At 40.3% G+C, this 25,554-nt stretch overlaps 1 protein-coding gene across 1 annotated transcript in view; it reads left to right on the top strand.

Annotated features, from left to right (window-relative positions):
• The window catches only part of LOC133999053 (xylosyltransferase 1-like), a 40,588-nt gene that overhangs the window by 4,985 nt on the left and 10,049 nt on the right, over nucleotides 1-25,554 (top strand). The window contains exons 2-7 of the mRNA XM_062438177.1: nucleotides 7,721-8,288; nucleotides 12,002-12,174; nucleotides 13,333-13,535; nucleotides 17,774-17,854; nucleotides 18,912-19,128; nucleotides 19,737-19,913. Of these exons, the coding sequence (XP_062294161.1) occupies nucleotides 7,721-8,288; nucleotides 12,002-12,174; nucleotides 13,333-13,535; nucleotides 17,774-17,854; nucleotides 18,912-19,128; nucleotides 19,737-19,913 (1,419 nt within the window). The remainder of the gene's footprint in view (nucleotides 1-7,720; nucleotides 8,289-12,001; nucleotides 12,175-13,332; nucleotides 13,536-17,773; nucleotides 17,855-18,911; nucleotides 19,129-19,736; nucleotides 19,914-25,554) is intronic.

The raw sequence follows: 25,554 nt of genomic DNA, 5'->3' as shown, positions 1-25,554 counted from the left end.
GTAACTGTGGTTAATATTGCTGCATGAGACAAATTTAAATTATACCTGTGTTTTTTACACTAAGCTCCATAGAAGTGTGTGTGTGTGTGTGTGTGTGTGTGTGTGTGTGTGTGTGTGTGTGTGTGTGTGTGTCAGCGTTGGTCCTCACAAGGATAGAAGGACAAACGTGTGTGTTCAGCAGCAGCTCTCCACAGTCGACACATTCACATCACAGATACCAGCAGTGTTTAACTTTCCAGCAACCAAACTGCAGGAAAGGGAGTGTTTACAGGTGTGTGTGTGTGTGTGTGTGTGTGTGTGTGTGTGTGTGTGTGTGTGTGTGTGTGTGTGTGTGTGTGTGTGGACTGTTGATGTCCAGTTCAGTGTGTTTACACCAGTTGTGGACGGCGCCACAGTTGCACAACTCTCACATTCATCACACCTTTTAAGGGGATGGATGGACACACACACACACACACACACACACACACACACACACACACACACACACACACACACACACACACACACACACACACACACACACACACACACACAGCTGATTCACTTCCTAACAGCCAGGTCAGATCAGATTAGAGGATTGGTTTGGATCAGGTTTCTCTGATGGGATTTATTCTTTCTAATCTAGTTTAGATTCTCCATTAATCCCCAAATACTGTGTGTGTGTGTGTGTGTGTGTGTGTGTGTGTGCGCGTGCGTGCGTGCGTGCGTGTGTGCATGCGTGCGTGTGTGTGCGTGCGTGCGTGCGTGTGTGTGTGTGTGTGTGTGTGTGTGTGTGTGCCTTCTTGTACCTCTATCACTATGAGGACCTTTTTATCTGTCTTGTCTATCAAAGGCCGGTTTTTAAGGTTAATTCTTGGTTTTTAGGGTGAAAGTTAGATTTAGGTTAATTAATAACTTCTCTGTCCTGGTGTGTGTTTGCTGGATTTGGTAGATGTTCAGGTACTGCTGTATAATGAAGCATCAAGTCGGATAAATATTTGAGCTTTCAGAAGTTTCCTCGTTGTAATTATGACTTAAAAGTTGACTTGAACGCTGTTTACAAGTCTGAATCTCGTAGTTATGATAACTAATCTTCTTAAATGTGAATATTTTCTGGTGTCTTTCGTCGTCTATGAGAGTAAACTAAATATCTCCCTTCCTTCCTCCCTCCTTTCCTTCCTTCTTCCTCCCTCCCTCCCTCCTTTCCTTCCTTCTTCCTCCTTTCCTTCCTTCGTTCTTTCCTTTCTTTCCTCCCTCCTTCTTTCCTTCCCTCCTTCCTTCATTCCTTTCCTTCCTCCCTTCCTTCTTTCCTCCCTCCCTCCTTCTCCCTTTCTTTCCTCCCCCCTACCTTCTTTCCTCCCTCCTTCCTTCTTTCCTTCCTTCATCATTCCTTCTTTCCTCCCTCCCTCCCTCCTACCTTCCTTCCTTCCTTATTTCCTCCAGCCTTCCTTCCTTCCTTCCTTTCCTTCCTCCCTTCATTCTTTCCTTTCCTCCCTTCCTTCCTCCCTCCTTTACTTCCTTCTTCCTCCCTTCCTTTCTCCCTCCCTCCTTTCCTTCCTTCTTTCCTTTCCTTCCTTCCTCCCTCCCTCCTTTCCTTCCTTCTTCCTCCTCCCCTCCCTCCTTTCCTTCCTCCCTCCTTTCCTCCCTCCCTCCCTCCTTTCCTTCCTTCTTCCTTCCTCCCTCCCTTCCTTCCTTGACTCGAGGACAACAGGTTAAGTCATAATCTCATTTCTTGTTTTTATTATAATATTTAATATATAAAGACATTAAATAGAAATATGTCGATGTTTATTATATATACTTCCTGCTCATCGTCCTGCTGGCATGTTCTCGTCTCTATTAGCGATTTAAGAACAAAACACTGATGTTAAAACCAGAAAGCTGCTTAATGGGGGTTTTTTTCTACTATTCTAAAGAGATAATTCTTGTTAAATCTGGTGCAGATAGATTGAAATCCTCGCACTAATCCCGGGTCATGATGCTTGTGCCGCGGCTCCTTCAGCCACGTTTCACAGCACTTAACGTCCATCTGCCTCTGGATTTATTTTGGTGTTTTTTTTTTTAAACTTTTGTCTCTATTTTCGGCTTTTTTGTTTTCACTAGTGTTGCTTTCGTCAACGAAAATTATGACTAAATATCGTCGTCAACGAACCTTTATCACGTGACGAAGACGAGACGTAAATGCTGGTCATGTGACGATAACTATAATTAAATATATAATGCGATAATGTTGACGAATAAAAACGACACTAAATGTGGTTTACAAAATAAAAACTCTGCTAAAATGTCTAAAACGAGACGAGACGAAATGTTATAACGTTATTTCGTCTCGAGAAGGAGGGAGGGAGGAAAGAAGGAAGAGAGGAAGAAGGAAGGAAAAGAGGGAGGAAAGGAGGGAGAGAGGAAGGAAGGAAGGGAGGAAGAAGGATTAGAGACTGGAGATGAAGCGATAATGATCACACAGCTATTATTGTGCAGTGAAGACAGTGACAGTTATTCATGTTGTTAATTAGTATAAAATCATTCTGAACGATGTATAAATGAAAGTATCGTCTTCTCCTTTTTTATTCATTTACAACATCTTTGTCTTTATTATGATTATTAACCCTCCTGTTGTCCTCGAGTCAAGGAAGGGAGGGATAAGGAGGGAGGAAAAGAGGGAGGAAGGAAGGAAAGGAAGGAGGGAGGAAGGAAGGGAGGAAGAAGGAAGGAAGAGAGGAAGGAGGAAGGAAGAGAGGGAGGAAGGAGGATGGAAGAAAGGAATAAGGAAAGAAAAGAGGGAGGAAGGAAGGAATGAAAGAAGGAAGGAGGGAAGAAGCAAGGAAGAAAGGGAGGAAAGAGAGAGGAAGGAAAGAAAGAGAGAAGGAGGGAGGGAGGAAGGACAGAAAGAAGGAAGGGAGGAAGGAAAGAAGGAACAGTCAAAACAGACGGGGTCAATTTGACCCGGGAGGACGACACGAAGGTTAATAATAATATAATAAATAATCATGTTATTACCCCTCACTTCTTCTGCTAAATGAAGCGACTGAAAGCTTGCTGCAGAATACTGTAAAAAAAAAAAAAAAAAAAGAAAGAAAAAAAAGAAAGAAAGAAAGAAAGAAAAAGGTCCTAAAGTGATTCAGGCTATAATTTGTTGGACAGGCGTTTCTCTCTCTCGCCGAGCGTTTTTTTCCCAGAAGTCTTTGCATTCCATGGAGACCGACCGCCGCTCAAATACCACCGCTTACCTACAAAGACATCATTCTTTATACCCATCACACACACACACACACACACACACACACACACACACACACACACACACACACACACACACACACACACACACACACAGAGTCACTGCTCTCTAGCTAGCTGTGCTCTTGTGTGAGTCGGTTCTTATTGAAGTCGTCTACGCTGCTGCTTTCAGACCTCCTGCTGCTCCGAGATAAAGGCGACAGAGAAAAGAGACAAGAGAGGCTGTTCACTCAGCCGCCCGGGGCGAGAGACATTAATATTAACACGGAGAGAGAGAGAGAGAGAGAGAGAGAAAGGGGGGGGGGGGAGACTTGTTGCTGTGACATCTGTTGATTAGAGGCCATGTTGAGGATGGAGAGCTGTAATGATTCCTCCTGTTCATACTGACCATTAGAAGATCCTTCATAATGTTTACAATGGAAGTGATGGAGGACTAAACCCACAGTCCTCCTTCTGTGTAGAAAGAAAGAAAGAAAGAAAGAAAGAACAAGAAGAAGGAGAAGGAAGGGAGGAAGAAGGAAGGAAAGGAGGGAGGAAGGAAGGAAGGAAGAAAGGAATAAGGAAAGAAAAGTGGGAGGAAGAAAGGAAGGAAAAGAGGGAGGAAGGAAGGGAGGGAGGAAGAAGGAAGGAAAAGAGGGAAGAAGGAGGGAAGTGAGGAAGAAGGAAGGAAAAGAGGGAAGAAGGAGGGAAGGGATGAAGAAGGAAGGAAAAGAGGGAAGAAGGAGGGAAGGGAGGAAGAAGAAAGGAAAAGAGGGAGGAAGGAAGAAAGGGAGGGAGAAGGGAGGGAAGGAAGGAAGAAAGGAGGGACGAAAGAAAGAGAGAAGGAGGGAGGGAAGGAGAGAGGAAAAGAGGAAGGGAGGATGGAAGGAAGGAAGCTAGGGGGGAGGAAAGAAAGAGAGAAGGAGGGAGGGGGAAAGAAGGAAAGAAAGGATGGGAGGAAAGAGAGAGGAACGAAAGAAAGACAGAAGGAGGGAGGGAAGAAGGACAGACGGAAGGAAAGAAGGAACAGTCAAAACAGACGGGGTCAATTTGACCCGGGAGGACGACACGAAGGTTAAAATGTCTTTTATTTAGTTTTTGATATTCAACGTCTAAAAGTGTCTTAAAATTTGCATTATTATGTCTCAGCAATGGTATTTTATTCCTTTTATTGAACTATTAAAAATGTCTTAAAAGTCTCATTAAATGTGTTCAAAATGTGCAGACACCCTGATTTATTCACCAAACTAAAAATCTGCCCTCTTCTGGTAGTTTATAGGTGTTAATTACGACTTTCTTCTGCTCCAAACATGAGATTTAAGAACATGAGAAAAAAGCCAGAATGATCCTTTAATAAAAAAATAAAAAAAAACTAGTAAAATACTGTAGAAATCTAATATAATGTAGTAATCTATGAATGTTTATTAACTCAGTTAGTCTGTAAACTCACAACAGGATCAACCATTGTGAATATAATGCCCTCTTCATCATCATCATCATCATCATCATCATCATCATCATTTCCTCCCACAGCCAGAGTTAAATTTAACACTCGTGGCTCCTCTCTTAGTTCGACTCCAATAATAGAAAATCCTCCGTATGTTACTGTGAGAGGGAGGTTTTATTCCCGGGTTTCCTCTCCATACTTTTACATTCACAGTTATAGCAGGAGTAATGATCACTGTGGCTCTACACACACACACACACACACACACACACACACACACACACACACACACACACACACACACACACACACACACACACACACACATTCCTCTAAGCTGATATTACAGATGAGATAATGAAAGGTTGTTTGAGGAGCAGGTGGCAAGAGCTGATATTACTGCTTTCCCACAGGCACTCTGATAGTGTGTGTGTGTGTGTGTGTGTTTGTGCATGTGTGGCTCATGTACACACACACACACACACACACACACACACACTCAGAAACACACTCTTTATCCCTGGAAAAGACAGATATAGGGCGATCTGCGGGATTAAAATACCCATTGAAGTCATGTGGCTTTTGCTACTGAATCACACACACACACACACACACACACACACACACACACACACACACACACACAGACACACACACACACACACTTATAAATATCACCAACTGATGCTGGGAGGTCAAGGCCACAGCTGCCTGTGTCTCGGGGGTCAAAGGTCTCTTGAACTCTGGAAATAATTTCCTTTTCTTTTTTTTTTTACTTTTCCTAGAAAGTGAAAGTCGGTGAATTTGATGAATTTCAGAGATTATCTACAAATTGAGTGTTCTACTTGACAAAATGCCGTAGGATTAAATGAGAATCACAACAGAGATTTTATTTATTTATTTAATAATTTATTGTCTCGTGCGTCTGTAGGAACTTGTCAGGTTTGGTGATGCTGTTTTTTATGTCGAGGCTTCAGAGTGTCGTATGTGGTTTTAGTAGTTAGTATTTTAGAGACAAACATTTAAAGTGATTCATGTATAAATCGTGTTTATATTTGGAAAGCTGGAGGAGGCTCAGCAGCTTTCCCTGATACACATCGTTTCAAGCAAATCCTCGTTTCCCTGAATCTCTGTAACGGAGCCACGAGTGCAACGTTTGACCCAGGCGGGGAGTTCTGGTCCTCTGAAATGATGCCAACGCGGAAGTAACTTAAAACTGCATTCTATCAAAAGGCCACCAGGGGGCGACCGTTTTAGTGTCAAAAGGACTTCCGTCTCTATACAAGTCAATGGAGAATTCACCAACTTCTCACTTGATTTCTAACCTCAGTAAACGTTTTCAAAATGTGTTTATGGTCTCAATCGCTAGTTTAAAGCCTTCTTCAATGCAGTATGATGTTCATTTGGGACATTTTGGCCTCCCTGATTTTATATGTGACGATAAAGCAGGGTATGCATTAGGGCGTGGCTACGTGGTGATTGACAGGTTGATTGGTTCACAGGTTCAGGAGGGCGCCTCATGCTCCTCCTGATGCCCATATAAGTAGAATCCATGTTTTTATTTTACCCAGCATGCACCTGAAATGTTCAAGATGGCGCTGCTCAGATCCGATACTATTGGCCTCCGAGCAGCAGTCCACTAACCAATGGGTGACGTCACGGATGTTACGTCCATTTTATATACAGTCTATGGTTTGACCCCATAGAGCCACACATTAGAAATATGTCAGGTTGAAATAAACTGGAATTATCCTTTAATTTGGGGAAGAAGAAAAAAGCCGCGACGACTAAACCTCTAATGAAAACTACTGATCTACAGATATTCATACAAGCATTATTTAAACTCACTGAGTAGTTAAACTAGTTTACAGTAATATTTTATTGTGGGACTAAGAAAGGATTATTGTATCTTATCTTATCTTAACACGTAAAACCTACAGTTTACAAGGAGATTGGTGCAGTTCAAGTGTTTAAAAGGCAAATAGACTCAAAGTTTAAGATGAAATGCTCCTCACCTCGGTCATCTCTCAAAACATGTCAACAGTTGAGGTCAAAGGTCAGCTCTCGTGTGTGTGTGTGTGTGTATAGTTTTCTGTCTCGAGCAAGTTGAGCTGCATTCCAAACACTCAGCATGAACACACACACACACACACACACACACACACACACACACACACACACACACACACATCACTGTTTGAACTTAATGTCACGATAATCTTTAAAATATCTGTTGAGCTGGATACCAGACAACTTATTCTCTTTCTTCTAATTTATGTGGCTCAGTAACAAAAACTAGTTTTAAAAGCAGCATCAGGTTTGTTAAAATGTACATTTAGTATTTTTGTTGGTTTTATATCATTTGAAATGACATTTGCACCATTTTTTACCCAAAAGTAAGACTGAATGCTCCTGAAAATGTCAAATGGTGTAACCACAAAAGAATGATAAATATTACATATTTTATCCACCTAGAGAGAAAGAAAGAAAAAGGGAGGAAGAGGAGAAAGAAAGAGAGGAGGAAGAGGAGAAGAAAGAGGAGAAAGAAATAAAGACAGAAAAAAAGAAAGGAGAAAGAGGAAGAGGAGAAAGAGAAGAAGTAAAAAATAGAACAATAAAGGAGAAAGAAAGAAAGAAAGCAGTGAGGTTCCTGGTCTCCATGGTAACCAGAGTAAATGTAATATTGATAACAATTGTATTCCATTACCTTTATTTAATATAAAGTTATAATGTAAGATCATGCCAAACTAGTTGATATGGTGTTTTATTGACAATTTACTGTTTTTAAGCAAGTTGAATTATTTGGTACAAAGTTTTTATGGTTACACCACTTAGACATTTTTGCCATAATCCTCTAATATATTCTCTCTAAATGGATTAAAAGCAGAACTTTGATGCTGGGTCCACAAAAAAAGAATGTGTGCAAGTTATTCATACGTTTATTTTCACATTTTAACCTTTTAAATTTAAACTAAACCACATGGACACATAAAAACCCTCATTGACCCGTATCACCATGTCAGACTGTTGATCTTCTGTCTTATTTTTCAACATATTTTTTCTTCTCTCTGACAGAACGTTTATCACTCACATCGCCTGAAAGAGAAACTTCGCCTGGACAGCAACAACAACGAGAACTCCGTCCCCAAAGACTTCGACACCATCGACAGTAACAGCAACCTGGGAGCTCGATCCCAACGCCAGCGAGCGCCCGTCGCAAACGCCGCCAAACGCAAACTGGACAAGTCGCAAGTGCAAAGTATGCTGGGAAAATCCGCTAACGAAGTCCTCAAGCACCCTCCCGTCCAAGCCAGAGGGGCGGGGCATAATCACAACCGCACCCACGTCCGTAAACCACACCCGCCACTGCCGACCGTCCCGGCACCGGCTCAGGGGTCCAATCAGGATCCACCGTTCTACCCGTCGAAGAAGGCCGCCACGCCGCCGCCGATGCTGCAGCTGCTGCCCGGGTCCGAGCCGAGGAAGGAGCTGCCTCAGTGTGAGATCAGCGGGAAGGAAGCCATCTCAGCTTTGTCCAGAGCCAAAACCCGAGAGTGCCGGCAGAAGATCGTGAACGTCTACTGCAAACACAAAGAGCGAGCGCTGATGCCCGAGAAAGTGCCGCGATACTGTCCGGTCGAAGGTCAGATCAACACACACGACGACTCACAGAGAGAGAAATGTCTCAAATCAATCAATCAAAGTTTATTTATACAGCAGCTTTCATTCAGATTAATGTAGTTCAAAGTGCCTCACAGGTGATTGATGAGCTGATAATAAGACAGAAGAAGTGACAACAGAAAGAAAAGGAAGGAAGGGAAAACAAAGGCCCATGCACACAAGAGAAAAATCTAAAATAAAATATAAAAGATAAGAGAGAATAACAGAAAAGGTGTATTAAAAGTTAAGTAAAAAGTAGTACAAAGACAAAAAGGCAAGGCAAGGCAGCTTTATTTATACAGCGCATTTCATACACAATGGCAACTCAATGTGCTTTACATAAAACAAACATTTAACAGTAAGAATTGGAAATAAAAAACATAAAAACATGCAATTTGAGGAATAAAAATGAAACCCAATAGTAGTGAAAACATAGAAATTAAAATGTTTTCGACCACACGGACAACCACCTAACACTATCTCTTCCATAGAAAAAGAAACCAATAAAGTCAATAAGAAGATAAAATATATATAATGATAGTAATTCTTCTTCCACTGTTAGCATTTCAGCTAAATTCATTCAAAAAAAGGGCTGATCTAACATGATATCTTATATTTCCATGTTACACTCGCCTGTATTTATGTGAGAGTTCCAGAGTACGAGCGCACAGTTATTATACATAATTAGTTTAAATGTATTAACCTATGATTTAAGGCCTTTCCCGTGAACACAGCAGCAGATTGAGCCAGAAAACAAATGAAAGGGTGACGAGGCTGAAAGACAGAAAGCGAAGAAACGGGACGACGAACAGGCGGCGGCAGCTTTGAAGTGGCCTGATCGCTGCTCTTTTTTTTTCTTCCAAATTTATCCTGTTTGAGAAACATTTTTAACCTGGCACGTGCCGGAGCCTTGAAGAGGCATCCCGATCACTGCCAGCTCTGTTTTGGGAGCGAAAGCATGAATGGACTCAGTGAGGCAGTTCGCCACGAGGATGATACTCCGCCAGGGTAATTACACCCTAATTAAACAAAGCAGTTTGTAGATTATTTTTGGATCGTCTGACTAATGATTTTACCCGTAGTCGTGCTCTCAGAACCACCCCGGGCCGTTTTTTGAGGTTTAATTTATATGATTACAGGCTGCTTTGATGACACACCAGTCATTATATCCACAGACTGGAGCAGAAACAGATGATTTGGTTCGTGTCGGGTTTGACTGACGTGCGCTCCGGCTTCACATGAGGGCTGTGAGAAGTAAACTTGGGTGTTTCTGAACTCGTGCGGGCATATACGTGCACAACGTCACTCCTCCTCCCTGTCTCCTCCTCGACTGAGCCGCCAGATTACAGTCATTTCTCCTCAAACTCCCAATCCCCCAGCATGCCCCGCGGCCGGCCCCGCGACGGTCACTAATTAGACCGAGCGGGGCCTCAGCCGGCGCCATCTTTAGAGTGAGCGTGATGATGGAGAGACTTTAAGCTGTCCAGAGGGTTTGTATATATATATAAGAGGATGAATTTAGCTCAGCAGACCACAGGGGAATATTTCCTGGAAAGACAGAAATGAAGATGAAGGAGCGGAGTAGAGAGTTGACAGTTCATGTTTTCACCTGATGAACATGTTTCATATACTTCTCCTAAATCTCCTGAAGGTTTTTCTGTGAGGTTTGTTTGTATGAGTCCCAGCAAACTCTTAACTTCAGTCACCAGTCAGCATCATCGACGCCCCTAAAATGTCCCCAATATCATATCAGGCAACCTGATTGTGGACGAGTTTCACAGACCTGTATAATAATTATGTTATCAACTTATCGTACATTAACATAATTATCGACTTATCGCACATTGTTATTATCGACATCACATCTATATAACAACTTATCATATATTAAAATAATTATCAACTAATTGCACATTAACATAATTGTCGACTTACCATTCAATAACCTAATTATCAATTTATCGTACAATAACGTAATTATCGATTTATCGTACAATAGTGTAATTAACCACTAATCATACTATAATGTAATTATCGACTTATCTCACAATAATGTAATTATTAACATCATCACGTCTATATATCAACTTATCGTACAATAACGTTATTATCGCATTATCTTACAATAAAGTAATCATCAACTTATCGTACAATAACATCATTATCGAATTGATTGCATCTTTATATCGTCTTATCGTACAATAACTTAATTATCGACTTATCGTACAATAACTTAATTATCGACTTATCGTACAATAATGTAATTATCAACTTATCGTACAATATTGTAATTATCAACTTATCGTACAATAACGTAATTACCGATTTATCATATAATATTGAATTATTGACTTATCGTACAATAACTTAATTATCGACTTATTGTACAATAACTTAATTATTGACTTATCGTACAATAACGTAATTACCTACGTCATCATGTACATATATGGATTTATCGTACAATAACGTAATTATCTACGTAATCATGTCTATATATGAACTTATCGTATGATACGTGGACACTACCTTTGACCTCAGTATTGCCACACTTCACGTTAGCAGCTAAGAGGCTATTCATGTCTGGCTAAGTGAGCAGTGTCCTCCATTCCTCACTGTGTACGTCCTGTTCGGAGACTGCAGAAGAGTTAAAGGTAAATAACTCTAGCTATAACTATAGAGATAGAAACAGGTACATAGTCCAGAGGTCCTTGTGTACCTTGTAGCATAGAATCACCTCAAGAATCTGAGTAACCCAAGTATCCCAGGGTGCTTGTAATTTCATAAATGACCAGAAAACAAGGTTTCATGTTGGACAGACTGTGCATACATACATGTTGCTGTCTGGTGCTATTTTACATTTACATTAGGATAATTAAAGAGAGTCTTAAAAACAAAAACTTGAAATGATAACTTGAAACATGAAATCTTGGCTGCAGTTTGCTAAAAAGGCATGTGTGACTGTGCTTCGGTTAAATAACTGTTTTTAAAAAACTGAGCTTTCTTTGGTCAGCAGATTAAAAGTGTTGTGTAGGCAGCATCGTGTTAAGAAGATGTTTTTTCTGCAGCTGGATCTGAGATGTTTGTGAGGGTAGAGAGTGAAATTAATGCAGCAAAATGCCTTTTTTCTCCAGCAAAACAATGATCCAAAGCTACACAGGAATAGCCAAGCCAGAGTCCAATACAATTTGAGCTTGAGCAGTTTTTTTTTTACAAAGAATAATGAGTGAAAAATCACATTTATAAGATCCACAAAGCTGATAAGAGACTTCGAGGCTGCTGCCAGAGCTGTTTGATATAAATACTGACTTGTAGGTGAATACTTATGCAAATTCTGTATTTTATATTTGTAATATATTTAGATCACTTTGCATGGATCTATTTTCAGATTTCTGATCTTTTTTGCTTCTTAATGTCAAAAAAATACATTAAACATTAAAAGGGCCTAAGAGGAGCATAAAACAATATTGAAACATTAATGTAATATAAGATGGAATATAAAAATAGTAATAATAGTGAAATAGTACATAGTAAAAGTAGCTAAAAGCATAGAATAAATAGAATATATAATTCAAGTATGAACTTCAAGACTTAAACATGACTTCACAGCTCATTGTCACTACATGAAAGCATTAGTTAATGAATATCTGGTTGTTCTGGGTCTCATCAGCTGACACCTCTGTCTCCTCTGTGCAGGTAAGGTTAACGTGAACGTACCTTGGGACGAGGAGCGTTCGGATTCTGCAGCACGCACACCGGTCCGGATCGCCTTCGTCCTGGTCGTCCACGGCCGAGCATCGCGTCAGTTCCAGCGTCTCTTCAAAGCCATCTACCACACCTCCCACTACTACTACATCCACGTTGACCAGGTCAGACCACCAAAGCTCACAGCTCACCTGGTTTTGAATATAAACACACTGACTGACTGTTAAACATCAGAAAGACGTCTGCAGGAGAAAGCTAGCAGGTTATTATCAGACTGATTTTACATGGTTGTTCCCAAAATCACTCCGTTATTCACTCACTCACTACTCTCTATATAATAAACACTAAATAGTTCACTCAGTAGGGGGCAGCAAATCAAGATTTCTGACACTAACTAATCATCATCACCATCAGTATAGCGCCACATCGTCAGCATAGAGCCACATCGTCAGTATAGCATCACATCGTCAGCATAGAGTCACATCATCAGCATAGAGCCACATCGTCAGCATAGCGTCACATCGTCAGTATAGCATTACCTCGTCAGCATAGCATCACATAGTCAGCATAGAGTCACATCGTCAGCATAAAGCCACATCGTCAGCATAGGGCCACATCGTCAGCATAGCGTCACATCGTAAGCATAGAGCCACATCGTCAGCATAGAGCCACATCGTCAGCATAGTCACATCGTCAGCATATCATCAAATCGTCAGCATAGAGCCACATCTCCATTTTTTGTGCTTTTTAAAAAATCCTGTAGCAGTCTGTATCTTACACAGGAAGAGCACCGATTAGCTTGTTTGTTTTTCCATTTGAGAAAGACGCCGTCAATAAGACCAAACCTGTTTATGGCTGAAAAAATTGGAAATATGCGCTACATTTTAGACACTTGTGGCCAGGCCAGCATGTTGGGCTCATAGAGGGATTGTATTGATAAAGTGTTAATATCAAAACATTACTTGGTGTAGATTTAACAAGTGCTCAGAAAATAAACGTACAATATAACCATCCTGCTTATTTATTCATTTATTATACAGTTTAAAGTTACAGTGACATTGCACAGTAATAGACCTTTCGTTAAATGTGCCGGTTTAGCTATCTTGTCCAATTTTCAACTGCAGTCTTTTGGCAGGTATAATGACAGCTACAAAATACACATTTGATACATTAAAATGGAAACAGCACATTTGATACATTACATACATTAAAACAACATGAAACATAAGAACAAAGCACACTTCAGTTTATTTAAATAGGTTACAGGTGTATATTTGATAAGCTTGTCCCAGGTCAGTAAATGTGTTTCTTTCCCCTCTCAGAGGTCCAATTACCTCCACAGAGAGGTGCTGCTGCTGGCCAGCCAGTACTCAAACGTCCGTGTGACTTCCTGGCGGATGTCCACCATCTGGGGCGGGGCCAGCCTGCTGACCATGTACCTACGCAGCATGGAAGACCTTCTCAAAATGTCCGACTGGTCCTGGGACTTCTTCATCAACCTCAGCGCTGCCGACTACCCAATCAGGTGAGAGACCGGGTCAGAGTAAAGGAGTCACCTGTTAGTGGTGAGGTTGGAAATGGTATTAAATTGAGCAAATATTTCAGGTGTTATGTTCGATTTTCTTTCTTATCTTTCTTTAATTCTTATCATAAGTCGATATATAGACACAGTGATGTTGAAACAGATGCAGCTAAAAGGTTTTTTGTTGAAACCTCAGTTTTCGTGTTTTATGTCCCTGTGGAAGAATGTAGGAGATATATCAATAATGTCAAGTGCCTGCCAAACCCAGCATTGATTAGTTGAAACACTGTGTCAGCTAATGGCCACTAACCAAGTGTCCAGGCAGCACGGCGGACCTTGTTTGGTTTGGTTTTAAGGTCTTATGGATCAGGTTACACAACTGCATTGAGTCTAAATGGATCAGGGAGTCTTTAGCTGTGAAGCAGAAGCCCTTTAACGGCTGCCTTGTTGTTTGGGGATTTGAAAGAATCTGTATCATTGAGGAAAGAGCTCGGGTGTGATCGGTGGAGATATCGACTGCTGATGATTCACTCGCTTTGGCTGCAGCAGTAAAGAAAAGAGGTTATGTGATGTTTCGGTTCTTTCAGCAGGATATTAGACTCCAGCAGCCAGATATGAATGATTTGTGTTAAGAAACATCTTAATTAGCAGAGCTCAGAGAAGCGGCACATGTAGGGCTGCAACTAACAAGTATTTTCATTATTGATTCATTTGTTGATTATTTTCTCAATTACTGGATTGGTCTATAAAATATCCCAAAAAATGGTGAAAAATGTTCATTACTGTTTCCAAAAGCTCAAGGTATCCAAGAAAACGCTCAAGGAGCATCAGTAACCATCTAAAGTTGAATCAACTCCACAGTTTAAAGGACAGATTTGCAATTTTTCAAGTCAGCAGTCAGGTTTTCCTCTTGTTCATACTGACTATAAAAAGATCTCCTTTAAATGTGCTTTCCATGTTGAGCTGTGGTGGAAGTATAGTAACAAAAACACTGTAACGTTGAAACATAGAAGATGAAGATTTGACTCATTCGGACGCTGAAGCTTCATATTAGCTTCAGATCAACTTTTAAACACATGTTTACACAGAAGGAGGACTGTGGGTTTAGTCCTCCATCACTTCCATTGTAAACATGATGAAGGATCTTCTAATGGTCAGTATGAACAGGAGGAATCATTACAGCAAGAAAAACTGCTTTAATGATCATTTCGGTTTTCCTCTAACCCAACTATCAAAACCAAATCAAAGATGAAACTTTTACAGCTTTCATACTTACTGTAGTTGTACATCTCTGCTGTTAAACTGGTGTTTGGTCACAACATGTGAGGAGCTGAAACGATTAGTCGATTGACAGAATTGGCAACTATTATAATCAATAATCAAATAATTTTTTTATTTATTTATTATTGCTTCCAACGTCCCAGATGTTTCTTTGTCACACGAGCTAAAACTCTTTGTGTTTTGGACTGTTGGTTGAACAAAACAAGACATTTAAAGATGTCATATTGGGCTTTTTTCCTCTATTCTTTTAATATTTTCTATGTTCTAACAGTTGAGGAAAGTCATCAGCAGATTAATCAATAACAAAAACAATCATCAGTTACAGCTTTAAACCTCTGTGAGCAGCTTGTGTTGCTGCCTTCTTGAAATATGTTATATCTTGATTATAACCCTGAACTGTTTCCCCAAAGTAAACCAAATCTAAAAACAAATATTTAACCTGAACCAACGCCTGAGGAGGTAAAGATGATTAAATATTTGTATCTTCAGGTTCTTTCTCCCTTATCTCTGTATTCTTGTGATTACTCTTCATAAAGATAGAAAAACATACAGACTGATCCTCTGCTGTCCTCTCATTAAAAAGTGACCGTCTGAACACGCTTCCAGCTAAAATCCATAGCAGAGCCACAGAGTTAACACAACGCTGTCAATACGTGACGTCATTGAGCCACAGCATGGCGTGAGTCAATGGGACTCTGTATATGTGTGTGTGTGTGTGTGTGTGTGTGTGTGTGTGTGTTAGTACTGACTGTCAACAGAAGGTCACACAAACTTTTAAATGTCATAAACACAATATCAGCTGATGTGTAATCCAGTATCTGACAGGAAATGGACAATCTGTCAAACATTGATTCTTTGTTTTCAGATATTTTAAAACTTTTTGTCTCGTGAGTCTTTAAAAAATGAAGCGATATCCCCTTTATGACTAAGTGTCACCGCTTGCATGTCTGTGATTCGCAAGATCGAACAAAAAGTGATCTTTTGATGATGTTGTTTAATTAGGTTTAGAGGTTATCTGGTCAATATTTTACAATGCACGCATAACAACTTACATGATGCATCACATTTCTAAGAATTCAAGTGATTAATGCTGTTAATGGTCAGATGTTTATTGCTAACGGTGAATAACAAGAAAGGAGGAACCTTTAAATGTCAGATTTACCCTCATTGTTCATTCTTCAAAAAAACATCTGGACTCAGTGATAAGTTATTTTGCAAAAGAGTGCAGAGAGTTTATGGCATTGGTGTGAAATCTTGAATGTCTCCTGGGGCAAAAAAACAGCTATCTTTTATATTTACAATGTATAAATGTGGGGAAAAGTAATAAGAAATTGGTTGAAATAGAAACAAAAATAAAACTTTAGCTGGGAGAAAGTGTTGCTGCTGGGAAACAATGTACAACGTGCAATTTAAATAAAGTGAATTTAACACACATGGACGCATGCAGACGGTGAAGATGCATGAAGATGGAAAGTGATATACACAAAAACATTCAAATGAAATGCAAATAATAGGTTAAACTGAAACTGAAACTCCATTATATAGTACTTCAGCGAACATTATTATATTATTATTATTATTCTTTATGATCAATTATAATTTTTATAATCCCCCAAGCACACGTCAAAAAGGTATTTTTCTGCACTGAGTCATTTAAGAACTCTCTTACATGTCGGAGTATTTAAAGGCATAATTAAGTTTGCAATTTAAGATTAAAAGAAGAAAGTTTTTCCTGTTATCAGTTTGATAAATTCAGGTTCTGTTGAAGGTAAAACGGCAGCAGAAAAGCAGCCAGACTTTAATATGCATCAGTAACTCAAACATGCCCACAAACGCACTCATGCAACGCCTGCGGTTCGTCTCAACGACTGTAATCAAATGTAATCAGAGCGATGTGTCTGTCTGCCACTCTGTCTACTCGTCAGGATGACATTCAACTCCAGCCGTATGCTGAGCTGGAAGTGGAGGCTAAATAAACTGGTCCAGCTGTGGCACGGAGTCACTCTAATTCCCCCTAAATGGAAGATTGTTTTGCAGTGTTTAAAAAAAGAGAGGCACACTGCATCCTGCTTAGATCTGTATCCATTAAAGGGGAACAATCCTCCCTTAAACACTGTGTAAAACACAGCAATCCAGAATGTCGTGGCACGAGTCCATTTTTATGTTTTTCTCCCTCCTGTAGCCAAAAGGATGACAGCACGTTACACGACAGCGAGTATTTAAAGACTTTGAAAGCACAAAATGTGTCAACAGCTTCAGTTGTGAAAGGCTTATAAGGCATGTGTGATACTTCATTGTGCAAACATGCTTTCTTTTTTGCGACTTCTATCAGAGCCAGAGGTCCCATGTTGCAAAGTGCCAATTTGGATAAAGCTGAAGTGGATAAACATTCCCTCAATAAAAGTGATAAAGTCAATATTTGTGCTTTATTGTGTGGATTCTGATCTAAGCGTGACATAAAGAACAGGTCAGACGAAGGACATGTGCATCGATCAGTCCCTGTTATATAACACATGTCATTCAAGAAACAAAGCAAGACAAATTATAAAGAAACATTAACCAAAGGAACCCCAACACAAGTTAAAAGGCACTGTACCAAATCGTATTTGTCCAAGAAGTAAGAAATAGATGATTCAAGAGACCAGATACGATGATTGATCAGCGAAACAAGAGTCACCGGCCAGGCTAGCAGCTCTGTGAGGCTTTTTTTAGACACACGAGACTCGACAAACAGCTTCGACCTGCAATGAGAGGGTCATGTGATCGGGGTAGACAGTCAAAGGTGTTTGTAGGCTAGTTTTCGGAAGCCTTGGTAGACGAGAACCTTTATGGTCACCGAAGAGAAATTTGTAAAGGGTGAACAGGAACAGTCCGAAGCCAGTGGTGCATTTCTGTGATTGATCAGGTTTGTGATTATTGGCTGATTTGATGATTGACAGCTGTCGTCTGTTTCTCTTCAGGACCAATGAACAGCTGGTGGCTTTCCTGTCCAGATACCCCAACATGAACTTCATCAAATCTCACGGCAGAGACAATGCACGGTAAGAGAGTTCGTCACTGTCCGCCTCACAGTTTGCCTTCTTCTCTTCTCTATCTGGTTTTTGGACCTTTTTTGCAGTTAAAAATCAGTGGTTCCTGCCCCTCCACTTGGTCATACGATATATCTGAAAGAAGATTAATTTGTTAAGAAGTTAAAACATTGTTATGCTTCTTAAATTTGTGTTTTACCTTGTAAAATCATGCATAGTTTGACCTTTTTAGCAATTATTTAAATGAAAAGATATTCAATTTAAATGGTTACGATCCAAAAAAAGTTCAGGGATGGAAGTTAAATGATCTAGAAACGAATTAGGCTTAATATTATATTATCATAGCTCCTGTTATATACACACATTATATTCCAAATACAGAGACCAGTCCTCACATTTTCATCAAAATAATACAGAATTTGTAAAGAAGTCAAACAGTAACAGGTGAGACAAGATAGAACATTATATAAAGGTGACCTGACAAAGTAACCACAACCTGAAACATACCCTGCTTTATCGTTTATTCTACTCTTAATAGGGCCATAATTTACAAAATGAACAACAAGCTGTATTGGAGAAGAGGTGAAACTGGTGATTGAGACCATGAACTCATTAAGAAAATGTTTATTGATGTAATAAATCAATTGAGAAGTAGGGTTTTATAGACTTTTATACAATTGAGCTTCTTTTTGGAGCCGGTGGAGTTGCCCCCTGCTGGCCATTAAACAGAATGCAGGTTTATGGGAGTTCTTCATTGACCGGGAGCTGCCCAGCTAAAATACATCATCAGGACGTCTTTTTCTTCACATGCCAGAGTTGTAACCCTTCTTAAAACTATGTCTGACTCGTCATCTAAACAAATACTATATAATTTTGGCTTAGTCTTCATTGAGTTTCATGTAATTTAGTTGTATCCAAGTGGTGAAATTTGAGTTTGTTTTTAGGTTTAGACACAGATTTAGTCATGAAGTATCATTAACTGTACAGTCCACAGGTTTAGTGGCTGATTAGTGGTAAAAAGGTGAGTTCAGGCTATCTTTTAAATAATCATTCCCCATTGTCGTCTCAGTTTCATCCGCAAACAGGGTCTGGACCGTCTCTTCTACGAGTGTGACACCCACATGTGGCGTCTCGGCGATCGCAAGATCCCAGAGGGCATTGCAGTGGACGGAGGCTCTGATTGGTTCCTGCTCAACCGGGCCTTTGTGGATTATGTGGTGAACTCCCAAGACGAGCTGGTCAGCAGCATGAAGCGCTTCTACGCCTACACACTGCTGCCTGCTGAGGTAAAACGCACACACATTAAAGTACATTACATTAAAGCAACCCTTCAGTGGCTCCATAAAAATACATAGAAAGTCTGTTTTCACCTTAGTAAGAAAATACATAAATATAAGCTAATTACAGATGAAAACATCACGTTTACAGATTGAGTCCAATGAGCCTGGTCATCTAAAACCCTGCTGTTGTCCCCAAGAGGAAAACCTAAATACAAGCACAATCCAAGATAATCCATCAAGTTGTCACTGTTTTATTTATCTCTGGATCAACATGTTGGGCAGATAGATGTTTGTCTACTGTGTTCACCATCCCTAAAACAAAATAGCTGCACTTGTTTTGTTATGTCTTCCTTAAGCGATTATACAGCAGAACAAGTAAATATTGGTTACAGCTGATATAATGAATCAAATTGATCTGGATGATGATGGAAGAGCTGTTGTATTAGATTAGATTAGATTGCAAAGGTGTTCCTAATAAAGTTACATGCAGACCAGAGTCGGCTTTACTCGGGTCCAGAGGATAGTGGTTGTGGTGACGCTCCTGAAACTGAAAACACCCGAAGAATCAGGAGACAAATGTGATGAAACTTGTCTGTCTTTCTCTCCTCCTGCAGTCTTTTTTCCACACCGTGCTGGAGAACAGCGCCCACTGTGAGTCCATGGTGGACAACAACTTGCGGCTCACCAACTGGAACCGCAAACTGGGATGTAAATGCCAGTACAAGCACATTGTGGACTGGTGCGGCTGCTCGCCCAACGACTTCAAGCCCTCGGATCTGCCGCGCTTCCAGGTGAGACCTGACTGACTTTAGTTTGTTTTCACTTCCATCTGCTGAAGGAGGGAAGTTTCACACATGCCTACGAACAGGAGTCGCAGCAGTCAGTCGTATGCCACTGTCAGTGTGTAATATGTTGGTTGTGACTCATAGTGATAAACCTACAGAGAATAATCAGTGACTCTTCAGCTTTATAGTTGAGTTTCAGCTCATTGTTTATCTGTCCGGCTTCAACTTTACTGTTCTGGTTCACTCTCAGCTGCTCTCATAGCGTCACTGTTCTCTACCTGCTCAGCACCAAACAGCAAACACACACAGTTATCTGTAGACTAGCTGGTGAACATAGTGGAGCATTTAGATATTTCCCTCAGGAGTTGGTAGAGAGTAAAAACAGAGCTAACAGAGAGAGAATATTGGACTTTATATTCAGCAGATGGACAGAAACACGATGAACTAATGAATGATGATGTTGATCAGTAACTGCTGGATGTGGAAATAAACTGTTTGCTAACATGTTCAACATATCAGCTTAAAAGCTCTGATATGTCAGTGTTGTGTTCACTGCTTGTTTCTGCTGAAAACTAGTAGACAAAAAAATCAGCGACTGCAGGTTTCAGAATGTTTAACAAGGTATAATATGTAACAGAAAGTTGTTCGTGTTCATGATGTTTTCTATAAAAAACATAATTATTGCTTTTCCAACCACAGCTGTTTACATAAATAATGCACATTTCTTTTGAACTTGAAACCATCACTTTTTGGATTTTTTCATATATAATATAGCTCTGTGAAGTCGGGTATAGCTCAAATATAACAGTCATCATGGTAGTAGGCCAGGACCTTCATGTTCAGCCTCTCTTCTCAGGGCCGCAGTGGCCGACGACCAGAATAGCTTTGCATTCACAAATTAGCAGTGCTGCTTTTACGTACAGCAGGCGGTCCTTGGCTCTCTGTACCGGCAAACCTAAAGACAGCGTCTGTGGTGGAGCTACCGATGGTTTCTATAAGGACAACTAATCCTGGAAACAGCTGTAAGCTGAAGCGGATAGTATTTTTAGAGCTTTGTAGCAAGTTGCTGCTGAGGTTTCAAACGTTGTCATTATCATAATGTCGGGGTTGGCCGGCTAGAGAGGCGGCTCGGAGTCCTGGAAGACAAGGGACGCACATGTACAGTATGTACAGTACATTACAGCAGTGCACACACTGATTTTACATTATTTAACTGGTGAGACTTTGTGACATTAAGAATTTCTTTAAAAAAAATGTTGTTTTAGTTTAGAGAAGCAGAATTTGTCACACTGTACGGAGCCAGAATACCTGCTAAAGTCAGGTGATCACAAATAATAATAATAATCTTTATTTTTACGACACTTTGCAAAACAAATGTTACAAACTGCTTCACAGGGTAATAAAACACAACAGATTACATAAGAATAGAAAGAGCAAGAATAACTGCTACAACCAGAGTAACGCTAAAACCAACAACATAGAAAATAATAAAATATTAAAGAAGTATTACTTTTTAAAAACTGGTAAAAGGAAAAAAATATATATGTGTAAAAGTACACACACACCTTCAACATTATTATATTTATATTATTATATTATTGCCGTATATGTTACAGGAAAGCATAGAAGTTGAAAGTATAAACATTATAAACAACACATGTAATTTGCAAATGTAATAACACAAATAACTGTGTTAATGTTTAGAGGTGTGAGAGGTGAGATGTTCACATGTGCAGTTTATGATATGTTTACATTAATATAACATGTTTACAGGCAGGATCAGAGTCTGCAGCCTTGTTCCAGAGCGTTTGTTTAAATTAGTACGTTAATTAGATATACATATTTTTTTACTTCTTCTACATAAAACACAATAAATGTATTAAGGTTGTTTAATTACATTAAAAACAGAACCTCAGGGTAAAGTGGCACCTGATTTCAGAGCTGTAAAAAGAGGAATGTTGCATATATCATCATAAATGTAATGTTTTGGGGTTGATAAGACAAACAAAGTGATATGAAAACTCCACAATTATCTAACTTTTTATAGACTAACTGTTAAATATGTCCACCAGAGTATTTGAGGGATTAAAATACAGCATTATAGTGAATGAAAAATAAAGTAAAACAGTAAAAAGAGGCAACATAAAGTCCAAAGCAGCAGGTATTTAAAGTCAAAAACCTGTTACACCTGTGCTAAATAAAGCCTTGTACATGCAGCAGAGAACATACAGACATTTTTATATAATGTGCCTCTGATGTGACGATAATAATGAAGGAAATAAGAAGTCATCCCTGAGCCTGTAACTAGTGGTTTCCTCTGTTGTCTTTAGCTGTGTAAGTGCTCAGACCCAGAATAACCAGATCAAACCGTTGCCCTCCTCGCTGCTGCTGCTGCTGCCGTAGACCACCGAGAGTCGGTTTGGTGAGGTCACACCCTCCTGATGACATCATGAAGCACGCCCTTCATTTGTCAAGGCTGGCTGGGCCACGTGTCTGTGTGTGTGTGTGTGTGTGTGTCATAGGCTACTTTCGAGGACACATTTCAGACTTCAGATCAGTTGCTTGGAGACGGTTTGTCCAGTTGGGTAAAAAGCAGATTTTTGGGGTCAGTGGTTAACGTTAGGATGAGGTGATTTCTTTCTGTTCACGCTGAATCTGTTAAATATGAAACTTCTGTTGCAAACAAACCACAAACCTATCAGACTGCAGACTCAACCACACAGACTAACCACTCATGTAAAAGAGGGATGAATACTTGCTGCCCTACATTTGTACTTTTAAACAGAAAACACACATTTTATATTGTGATATTTAGATGTTTCTTTAAGTGGAAATGACAAACAGCAAACTTATGGCGACCTCCCTCCAGCCAGCTGCTACTTTATTTAGGTTTTTGCAGTGATAAATGAAGAGGTACCATAGACATAACTCCTATAATGAATATAATGAATCAGCTGTTCTTTGTCTAGACATGCTTTCAATGTGAGTGACAGGAAGTCAGACAAACGTTAGGACACTGCAGTAGAAAAACAAAGCTATCAAACTCAGGTCTCATTCAGTTAGAGTTAGAGTAAGTCTGCAGGAAATGAATGTAAGTCTATGTAACGTCCACAAATGTGACCTAAGACAACCTGTGTGTGTGTGTGTGTGTGTGTGTGTGTGTGTGTGTGTGTGTGTGTGTGTGTGTGTGTGTGTGTGTGTGTGTGTGTGTGTGTAAACCTGGAGTCAATCATTATCATACTAAACATTAGTGGTGAATTTATCAATGAAAAGCCTGTTTGGTCAAAATGAAAGAGAGTTGAAGACCTTTTTTGTGTCTATTTATTAGAAGTTGACAAATTCAAATTAGTTTCTTTATTATCATTTTCTATATTTTACTGACTTTATGATCTGCTCACATGCACCGTGCTTTAATACAGCCAGCATACAGGTAACTACATGGACCAGAAGTTGAGAGACAAAACACTGGAAATGGAAAAGGCAGGAAATTAGAGACGAATGGATTGTTGTTGATCAGCAGAGATTATTGGTTCAGGGTTTTTTTTGTCTTTGCAGAGCTATTTTAGTAGATACAAGGAGCGCCAGTCTCTTCTTCTTTTGATATCCTGTGTGTGTCTGTTTCCAGGGAGTTAGCTGTCGTTGCCATGGCATCGAAAGGTTTGGATTCAGTGCGAGAATCGTAGTTTTTCCCGTCTGTGTGCATATGTAAATGTTTATGTGTGCAGTATGTGGAGTGTGTATGTGAGAGGTCTCATACCGCAGCGACTGGTTCTAACACGTGTGTGAAAATGCGTGTTGGGTTATTTTTGGCCCACAGGTCATACCGAACATGTAAAAGGTATTTCTCCAGAGCTTTCTTCCTCTGTGACTCCTGCTGCCTCACCACCACAACAAGGCATTAAACCTGAGCAGAGCGGAGTACAGTAGCAGGCTGCACTAACTGACTCTGGATAAGTGATAATGAGCATTTGGAGTAAGTGGACTGCATTTACGTAGCGTCTTTTTTACTCTTATCGACCAATCAAAGTGCTTTACAGTACTTGCCAACTGTCCTGCCGCCAGCCTTTATGAAGGGCAGAAGATTATATTTGGGTGCTGGAACTTTTTAAAGGGATGTTTGGGGGAAAAACCCATTGACCCACTGTATATAATTATGGAAGTCATGACAGCTCCCCAGAAGTGAAGCCAAAACGTCTGCATCGCCCCCTTGTGGCTGGCTCCAAAGTCATTCTTAACACGCTGACGTTTCTCCAATTTCTCATTTTCGAATACGTTTGCTTTTAATTCGTTATTTGACGATATATATTTTAAAAAAGGGGGTGTGGCATCTTGATTGACAGCTGGGACAGCAGCTCTCAAACCTCCTTATCCAAAAACACCCCAAAAAAACAGACAAATTATTAGAAACATTAGAATCTTCTTTTCCTTCCTACCCTCCTGTCATCTGTCCTTCCTTCCTCCCTTCTTTGTTTCGTTTCCTTCCTTCCTTCCTTCCTTCCTTCCTTCCTTCCTTCCTTCCTTCCTTCCTTCCTTCCTTCCTGTCTTCTTTTCCTTTCTTCCTTTCCCCTTTCCCTTCCTTCCTCCCTTTCTTCTTTTCGTCTTTCCATCCCTCCTTTCCTTCCATCATTCCTTCCCTTCCCTCTTTCCATCTTTCCTTCCTGTCTTCTTTTCCTTTCTTCCTTTCCCCTTTCCCTTCCTTCCTTTCGTCTTTCCTCCCCTCCTTTCTTTCCTTCCTATCACCTTTCCCTTCTTTCCATCCTTGTTTCATTCCCTCCGTCCTTCCTTCCTCCCTTTCTTCCTTCCATCTTTTTATTGGTCCGGCCCATATGAGATCAAATTGGGCTGTATGTGGCCCTTGAACGAAAATGAGTTTGACCCCCCTGCTTTAAACCTTTACATACTGTTCATAATCTGATTTATAATTAGTCTCTGGACCAATTCACATTCATATATTTCCCATCGGTCGCTAATGAATGTTTGATGTTTCCTTCTGTTTGATTAAAAGACATTTATAATCACTATGTTATGGCCCAGGAGAACATTTAACCCTCCTGTTGTCCTCGAGTCAAGGAAGGAAGGGAGGAAGAAGGAAGGAAGGAAAGAAGGAAGGAAGGGAGGGAGGGAGGAAGGAAGGAATGAAGAAGGAAGAAAAGGAGGGAGGAAGGAAGGAAGGAAGGAAGGAAAGGAGGAAGAAGGAAGGAAAGGAGCGAGGAAGGAAGGCAGGAAGAAGGAAAGAAAGGGAGGGAGGAAGGAAGGATGCAAGAGAGGAAGAAGGAAGGAAAGGAAGGAAGGATACAAGAGAGGAAGAAGGAAGGAAAGAAGGGAAGAAGGACGGAAAGGAGTGAAGGAAGGAGAGAGGGAGGGAGAAAGGAAGGAATGAAGAAGGAAGAAAAGGAGGGAGGAAGGAAGGAAGGAAGGAAGGAAAGGAGGAAGAAGGAAGGAAAGGAGCGAGGAAGGAAGGCAGGAAGAAGGAAAGAAAGGGAGGGAGGAAGGAAGGATGCAAGAGAGGAAGAAGGAAGGAAAGGAAGGAAGGATACAAGAGAGGAAGAAGGAAGGAAAGAAGGGAAGAAGGACGGAAAGGAGTGAAGGAAGGAGAGAGGGAGGGAGAAAGGAAGGAAAGAAGGAAGTTAATTGCGAGGAAAGAAAG

Source organism: Scomber scombrus, chromosome 18 (assembly GCF_963691925.1).
Source record: "Scomber scombrus chromosome 18, fScoSco1.1, whole genome shotgun sequence".
Lineage (NCBI taxonomy): Eukaryota > Metazoa > Chordata > Actinopteri > Scombriformes > Scombridae > Scomber > Scomber scombrus.
The sequence above is the reverse complement of the archived record's forward strand: the minus strand, read 5'-3'. Positions and strand labels throughout refer to the sequence as shown.